Raw genomic sequence first — 9,252 nt, forward strand, 5'->3', positions numbered from 1 at the left:
TACTAACGAGTATTATATTTCAAATGTTTCGGGAAGCCCATCTTCCGCCTGCTCTGGGCTTTATTCCCTTTTCTTGAATTTTAGAGTCCAAAAAATGTAACTGGTATTTTTTCTGCGGGGTAAAATGTAACAGGTATTGTAACTTGGTGCAGATTCAGGACTAACATCGTGCAATCGCTTTTGCTATCTAGCTTCAAATTAGATGTATATTTGTCTACACACAAAAAAAAGTTCTTACTTAATTTCTCCTTGCATTTAGATAGTATATAATAAAAGTCGGGTATGTATGTTTAGCTTAAACTTAAATTTAAGACTTTGATTCTGATTATTACAGACCTTGTGTGATTTTTTTGTGATTATATTTTGTTTCTTAATATTGCGCTGCACTTTTTGATAGACGAAAATCACATATATTTTCATATGTGCAACTGACCATATCTATAATGACTTTCCAAATTCATAGTCGCCTAAGAAATAGTTAAATCCTAGTCATATATGTAATTGTTGGATCTAGATAAACACATGGGCCTCTTTTCCGAGTGGTTCTAATGTAGTTTCACGAGTTCTTTTCGTGTGTTTTATTTATTTTCTACGAACAAGACAGAAAACAAACGACCATGTTTACCTAAAGTGATAGTGGTTAGAGGATCCTGATTAAGTAGTTTTGATTTTCATATTAGATGTGTTTATCTATGTGTGTGGCCTATGATCCTCCTCACTGGTGCGTGCATATATGCGCAATAGGATCTTGTATTTTTCATACCTACTATTGTTAATCAATGTTACTAGATCAACCATAAACTATGTTTGCATGGTGTATTTAGTCTTGATGAAGATGCTGATTATTCCCCCTAAAACTTGGTCAAAGTTAGAAAACTTTGACTTATAATAAAATTTATAGTAATTTAGAACAAAAGGAGTAATATATTCTTATTGATTTATTGGATTTCGAGATTTTGTTCTCATTGGTCATTCATATGTTTTTCTATCCATCTGTTTGGTGGTATTGAAAATAGGTAGTAATTGGGGCTTCCAAGTCCTAGATTTTTTTCATTGTACATAGTTTTAGTTATCAATATTTTTTTATTTTTCATACAAACTATTTCTCGGTTGACCTATAGAAGTGTCAATCTCATGTTGATATTCATGCAAGTTTTGTCTTTTATTTATAGGGGCTTCTAGGCCAGGACACAACAGATCACTAAAACTTTTTTCCTAATGTATTTTGTAGTTGTTCATTTATGTTTTTAATTTTAATCTTGACTTCAGTAAAATTTATGTTTTTGTTATGAAACATGACTCCTCTCTCTTCCTTGGTGCAGGATTTTTAAAACAAAATTTCCAAAATTTAAATTATGCGCTGCCAAGTAATTTTATTTTTATTTTTAAGGGCCGCAATATCTTCACAGAGGAGTTGCATATTTGAAGACCATAGTTGCACAAACATTCTGATTCCAACTGAGTAACTTCTTTTTTGTTGTCTTCAATTCTATGTTTGTTTAGTAATGTTTTCATGATGTGTTGCTCATGATCGCAGCTGCATTTCGTTTTGTTAACGAAAAGTATCAAACCCATACGGACATTCGCGCAGGGCAGGGGGAGGTAGAACAAATTTTGGAGGGAGGATGTTCCTTTCTTTTTTGCTTAAAATATACAACGCGAGTTGGCATCTGCCGGCCGCGTGCAATAAATGGGTGAGATGGTAGTTGCATTTTTTTTCCAAAAATATTATCCCTAATTGCACATCCGCCGACTCCATGCAAATAAGGATGGTGTGATAGTTGTGTTCTTAAATACAAGCCGCATTTGCAAATCCCCTTAGTGAATGCCACAAAGGTTGGTGGACGACTTTCCGACTGTCTACTACAACAAGTTTTGCCCGGCTCTAGTGAGGGAGGGGCGATTACGGCGGCGCTCCTTCGGCTCGCTACAATGCTTGTAGTCGTCGCTAGGTGCTCCATTGATCTGGTTATAAGTTTTATTATCTCTAGTGTTCTCTGTACTGCCGTGATTGATAAATAGATTGAGAATTTCTCTCACAAAAAAAAGGTTGGGGATAGTTGCATTTTGTTTTTTCTGAAAAAATGCATGCCAGTTGCACGTCCGTGGTACGTGTCCTAGTGCACAGGTTGAGGACTAGTGTACACAATTTATATAAACTTAATGTATGACAATACACTAATTGTACATTACTCATACATCCCTGATCCATCTTACGCATACATAATTTATAGGAAAGAAGAACATACACCCCACAAAAAAAAAATACAACATCCATTTCTTTGACCCAAAGCAGGTGGTGTGGTGGATACTGGATAAGGGTCTCGGTATAACTTTGTACATACCTTCCCTTCAATATTATTGGAGCATGCATTTTTACTGGAGCATGCACAACATACATTTCCTTGCACTCGTACTGGAGCATGCACAACCGTAATCCTGGATGCATGTAGAGTTGTAGACCATCATGTTTCATGCACTAGATGAAGTTGTGAGAAACACAAGTCCCCGGTGTTGCTGTTGCTGATAAGGAGAACCTCGTGTTGGTCTTGTTATTAAGCCTGGTAGCATAGCCCAAAGATAACCCATATCTAGTTTTGGATGCTCTTCTCCCCTGTCCGCCGTGTAAGCAACTAGTACGTGTCATGCCTTTTGGGACACTCGAAGCTTTCATGGCCACCCCATAACCAAACACGTCCATATACGGCCGAGCAGGCACGCCCAGAATAGGCAAGCAGCATGGGTCCATCTTCTTACCACCGTATGCATGCAGCTCCGGCAGCAGAGCGGCCGGCAGTGGCAATGAGGTGCGCTGGTTGATGAACTGCACTATGCTCTCCATGAGAACCTTGCTGGTCGCCCGCAGTGGGTTGTACAGGTGGAAGCCATGGTCTTCGCCCTCCGACTCCACCAATGTCACCGCCTTCTCATCACCATCGGCCCACGCGCAGCACTCGCGCATGCGAGCCGCCAGCCGGCGCCCGCGGTTGCGCAAGGTGTCCTTCTCGGCGACGGCGACCAGCACACGCTGGCATGTCAGCGAGGCGATCTCCTCGTCAAGAGGGTTGACCCGGGGATCATTCTTGTTGAGACGGCCCGCCGTAACGAACGGCCAGAGCCTGTCGATGAGCTCCGGCGTAAACATGGCGACACCGTCCCAGACTAGCTCGGAGCTGGACAGCCGCTCGACGCCCCAAAAGTATGGGTGCACGATGACAAGCCCCTCGACACCGATGTGATCGCGGCCGCTAGCTGCACGCACCGCCGTGTTGTAGACGATGTTGCCGCCAGCGCTGTCGCCGGCGAGGAACATGTGCCCGAGGTCGGCATGGTCGGAAAGCCAGGGATCAGAAAGGGACGCCACCCACTGAAGCGCCGCCCATGCATCGTCGTAGGCCGCAGGCACGGGATGCTCCGGCGCGAGACGGTAGTCCACGGACACGACGAGCGCCCCGGCGCGTGCCGCCAGGGACCTGACGTAGTTGTGGTACGTGCGGCAGAACGCGCTCTCCGTGCAGAAGGATCCCCCGTGGACGTACATGATGACGGGGAGCCTCTCGCCGGTTGCGGCGGCGGCGGCCGGAAGAAACAGGCGTGCGGACACGCCGGTGCTCTCGTCGACGACAACGTCCTTGGTCGCCACGCCACGGTTGGCAGCCGCGTCCTCCGACGCTTCCACGTATGAGCTGCTTAGGAAGCGCTCGACACGGCCGCCCTTGTATTCGCGGATGAATGGATGCAGGTCGACGGTGATGTCCTCCTCGCCGCCGGCATCCTTCTTGTTGCTTGGTACCGGAGAACTCTTGTCTGCATGCATCGTGTTTGATTGAGCTAGCTAGCAGTTGTGTGAGGAAGTGTAAATCTAGTGCTAACCGAGTATGAAGCTCTTGTGTTCTCTTCGTTGTGGTGGCTGGGACTTAAGCTGCTCATTGGTTTTTATAGCTGGAATTTGATCCCACTCCAATATGGTCATGTATGTATGAACAACTACTCAGGAACGACTGAATTTGAATAAACTCAAGTCGATCATTTTTTTAATGTAGGAATAGAAAAAACATCAACACCTATATATAATACTAACTGGATTGCTAAATCTTAGACTTAGTTGATGCTATATTTGTCAAATCCTATGTGAAGATCCGTGTAGAAAAATAAAAATATATATTTCTTCTCTTTTATATGTTCTATCACTTGATGGAGACTCTGTTTAAGTCTCAGTCGATTGAGATATAGCCACACCCATTAGAAATATGCACTCATATTATATTTATTTGGTAGATTTTTTAATAAACTTACTCAAAAATTTATATTAATAGATTCATGGCATTGCCTACTCACTTAAAAATACTAACTAACTGATTTTATTGTACTGACTCATGTATAAACTTAGAAATATTTATTTGGGAGATGAGACGACGACGGCATTGCCTCTTGCGACACGACGCTGTCCGGGAGTCGCGGATGCCCTCGTACAGAAGCACATGGGAACGCCTCGACCTCTAGTAACATGCACTTCATCAACTCGCCGCAGTAACCACAAGATCGGCGCCGGCGTAGCCGATTTGCCGCTCGCGAGAGCTAAAACCTGCTCCACGCAGGCTGATCCATTCATGAAGGGCGTGGACAGTATGCTCGATCGATTTGCCACTCGGGACAGCCTACCCCGGCACAAGCGGCACCAGCTCTCGCTCGGACCCATGTCCTGCAGCAGGTGGTGGCCGCGCAAATATCTCGTCCGCGCCAACAGAGTCCTGGCCATCGATGCCTGAGAGATGCGGTACGAGCCATGTGGCTCGACTAAGTCATGTCCGGTCCAGTCGGTGTGTGGTGTGTGATCGCGAACCAAGTCCGGTGCAATCGGTTCGTGAGATAGAGTAAAAAAAACAGAGCAAAATATAAGGTAAAGTCAACAGCAAAATTGGGGAAACACTCAAAGGGGTAAAGTGTGGCACGAGTTTACTTAAATGGGGTATAAATTGAGGACTTTTGCTAAATGGGGTAATATTTGTCACAAACATGAAATTTGAGGGTAAAATGGAATTAATTCTAGTTATTATTCACTACCATGAAATTACTATTTATTTAGTAATTACTTCGGTTAGATTTTAGTCCAAAATATGATGGAGACTAGTAAATAAGGACGGAGATAGTACTTTCATTATATTTTGTCAACAATAATCTAAAAAACAAAGGGTTCGACCACTAGCAAAAAAGAGGAAGTCTAGAATGCACACGTAGCGAACCAACCTATGGTTGGATGGGTAGGTTAACAATGGTATCCTCAGCCCATCAGGGTTCAAGTTCTGGTGCTCGCATTTATCCTAAATTTATTTTCGGATTTTCGACAACGCAAGTTCAGTGGGAGGAGACGTTCCCGTCGACTACGAGGCGTCTACGATGACTTCGTAAAATATCAAGATGATATGCCGACTCAGTCTCTTGGAGGTGCTTATAGGGGGTAGGGTGTACGTGTGTGCGTTCATAGGGATGAGTATATGCGCGTATATATGGGTGCTTACATCTGTACTTTGTTCAAAAAAAAAGAATGCACACGTACAATGTCCCTCGTTATGTGTGCTGAAAAATATCGTTGGTGCAGTGTTTCGTATTGATGACAAACTAGGTTTAGTTAATGAAGAATAATTAATAAATGGTATGATTGATTCCTTGAAAATCAAGGGCAGCTATTGACGAACAAAATAAAATTGTAAGTACTCAAGTTGACGTCTATGATAAAATTAATGTAAAAAAAAAATTATGCAGTTGCATGTACGTGTGTTGAGCGCTACATGTTAACCAAGATAAATGTTTAATGTCAACTTGAGTAGTCGACGTCACGTATATAAAGTTGGTAGGAAATGGGTTCAGAGTGACAGGCTTGTGTGAATCACTGCAGTGTGACGGCCTATTTGTGAACTGCAAATATAGTGTCCCAAACACTAGCTGTGGTGACGTGCTAGTGTGAACAACACAGCACAGTTATCATATGTGGCTGAATCGGCTAAGTTGTTGTCAGTCCAAAATTGGTGCTTGTTGGTTTTGAGATAGCTAGTAATGTCTCATGAATAAGCACTTGTATATATTTGTGTGGGACGATTATTCTGGGTAGTGAATATGTATCCGCACGGTCCTCTCAGTCAAGGGATACATTTTCAGAAACTTGTCCTCGTGTCGTACTAGTATGAAATACGCAACACGGTTATTGGATTGACTGACTGACTGACTGATGTTGTTCTTGTCAAAATAAAATTAATGAGAAGTTGTACCTCATCTCTGATTCTTGCTCCAGACTTTCGTACCTTTTTTTGTCTATACATGAATAACACTCGACTCCCGGTCAAGGAATAATATTCCCAAAGGTTAGAGTTGTGGTGATGTACTCCAATACTAGTGTGAATAAACTGAATAACAGCCCGGTCATCACATGTGACTGATTGGCTAAGTCATCGTCGTACTATAGAATGAGCGGTTGTAGCACACCTTGGTGAAGATTCTTGCTTCAGATTCCCAAAGGTTAGAGTTGTGGTGATGTACTTCCAATAAATATATGGTACTTCCCAGAACAGAAATTGGCATATTAATATTGGAGGGATGATCTAGTTGCCTATGAGAGTATATTCTAGTACTATTAACAAACAAAATTGAAACTGTCAAGTGGATGTATTGTGGACGTATGGTTCAGTTGAGATTGTCAACTAATTGTCAAGTGCCTTTTTACGGTGCCAAAAGTCTTTTCTCTAGATAAGCTAGACAATAGCAATACATTTATCAAATAAACTTAGAACATATGAGAATAAATAGTACACTCCACATTCTTGTTATGAGAATAAATAGTACTATTCTAGCCTTGGTGATATCTTTTATTGCCAAAAATAAGAACTTCAAATCTAATGAGGAGGACTTGCATGTACTTGATGATGTGGAGGTAGTAATAAATTTGACAATTTAACAAAACTAATATTATAATATATGAGAATGATGAGCTCCAAATGCTCGTTGTATATATAGAGGGTGGCTGCACATTATAGTAGCTTGTGGCCTTTTAGGTTTAGAGAAATGAATCGTTGCTAAAAACATTAATAGTAAAAATTGATGATGTGCAAGGCTTGCATGTTCTTGATGATGTGGAGGATTTGCATGTGTCAAAATGGAATGTGGAGGCATCTGCTAGAGGGTTTTTTTTTGACCTTGAAGACTGCAGGGCTTACACTAGTGCAGAACCGGGCTTTAGCGCCAGTTCGTAAGGGCCTTTAGTGCCGGTTCTGCAACCGGCACTAAAGATTGGAGACTAAAGCCCCCCCCCCCTTTACTACCGGTTCGGCACGAACCGGCGCTAAAGTGCCACCACGTGGCACGAGCCAGGCCCGGGTGCTGGTAGACCATTAGTATCGGTTGGTAGCACCAACCGGTACTAAATGTTGGGGGGGGGGGTGGTTTTAATTTTTATTTTTCCATTAATTTTGTGTTTTCTATTTAATTCTTTTTTGTTTGCTGGTATTTTATGATACTACATATTGTACACGTTATGCATATATATAAATAGATTTTCTCGTAGAACCGATCATATATATATATATAATCGAATGTCTCACAACCATCATTAATTATTCACACATACACATGTATATATATATATACCATTTCTCCTACATGTTGCCTTGGTGCCTTCGGAGCACGATGACAAGTGGTTCATGGGGGCGGTAGCGGGTAATAGTATTCTCCTTTGGGATCTATGACCTGGTCGAGCAAAAATCCCGATATTTCCTCTTGAAGTGCTCGTATGCGCTCTGTTGATAGGAGCTGGTCCCGCACCTCTTTGAACTGTTAAGAAGGAGATCAATATCCATGTGTATTAGTTGTGTGACTAGATATCGACAATCATGTAAGATTTGTAAATAGTGTTCTGGCAAACGTACCCAGTCCTGTCTATCAGATCTGCTCCTTTCGGACGCCATCATGCGAATGTTCTCGCAAACGTAGTATGCACACACTTCAGTCCCCGGCGCCTGCTTCAGGGCCTTTACGAGAATAGAATTTAATCAGATAATTATTAATCAAGCATGTTAATTAATTAATGGTATTGAATCAAGAATTACAGAGATGGTAGGTAGCTAGCTAGTACTACTTAATTACTTACCTTGGGTCGATACCAACATAGCTTTTGTCGCCATTTTCCTGGAGTCACCTTGATGTACTTTGCCCAAGCCCTGCCCGCCGGCAAAGAAAATTAATAAAGGGGTTATTAAAAATAGTTCATATCAGGAAATGACGAACAAAATAGGCCGAGATATAGTTAATAATGATTGAAATAACCTGTCGACTATCCCCTTCACGATGCTGTAGTCACTATCTTTTTTAAGTAGTGAGTCCAGTACTTTAACTTTTCCTTCGTCAACTTTAATGTCTAACAAGATCCAGTGGAAGCTGCATCCGCATACGTTTGCATATATAAATTAAGCGGGCATGTGCATAACACCAATCAACTATAACCCTAAACCCTATACACTTATTAACATCTAGCTAGTAAGCAAAAACAGAATTTGTAGTACAAGACAGTGTGACTCACTCGAAGTTGTAAGGAAGTAGTATATCTTCATTGCTATTGAGGCGCTTCAAGAACTCTAGCATGCATTTCTCTACATCTTGTCTACACCATTCCAATTTCCATGTGTATTCATTAATGGTATTTGGGTCAATGAACCCAATGCCATAGCGTCCAGCTTTTTTCATTTCATACATCTTCATCCTGCATAATACCACAGAAATGAATATATAGTGAGGATATATAATTACAGGTAATTAATGATCAATCAATGAGCACTAGAGCTAGCTTGAGACTTCAATTACAGAAAGAAATCACTTACAGACAATAGCAACAGACAAATAGATTTGTCGAGTGCATCTTGATTGAATAACTGAAATAGTTCTGAATACTCAACGGACACAGCTTTCTCATGGAAATAATGCTCCTCCTTGACATTCACCATGAGGGACCCTCGATTGGAAATCTTGGTAATGTTCATGTACCACTGATGCAATTCATACATTCTCGTTGGGAGGTTCTTGACCTCGTCTGGCTCGACCAAAGGTTGGCCCCGGACATATTTCCGTTTTATTTCCTCCTCTCTAAGCGGAGACATGGGCTCGATCTCGAGGAGTTGTCCAACAGTGATCTTGAGCATTTCAGCCTGCATTATATGCTCCTCGGTTATTACCACATCGCCCAGCTCGGGAACGTAAACGGTTTGCCCA

At 41.9% G+C, this 9,252-nt stretch overlaps 1 protein-coding gene across 1 annotated transcript; it reads right to left on the minus strand.

Moving 5' to 3' along the window:
* Positions 1-2,479: 2,479 nt before the first annotated feature.
* Positions 2,480-3,817, minus strand: LOC123076609 (probable carboxylesterase 5). Its single transcript, XM_044498765.1, has one exon. The coding sequence runs from the start codon at positions 3,815-3,817 to the stop codon at positions 2,480-2,482; it is 1,338 nt and encodes a 445-aa protein (XP_044354700.1).
* Positions 3,818-9,252: the final 5,435 nt, after the last annotated feature.

This window comes from Triticum aestivum, chromosome 3D (genome assembly GCF_018294505.1).
Source record: "Triticum aestivum cultivar Chinese Spring chromosome 3D, IWGSC CS RefSeq v2.1, whole genome shotgun sequence".
NCBI classification, from domain to species: Eukaryota; Viridiplantae; Streptophyta; class Magnoliopsida; order Poales; family Poaceae; genus Triticum; species Triticum aestivum.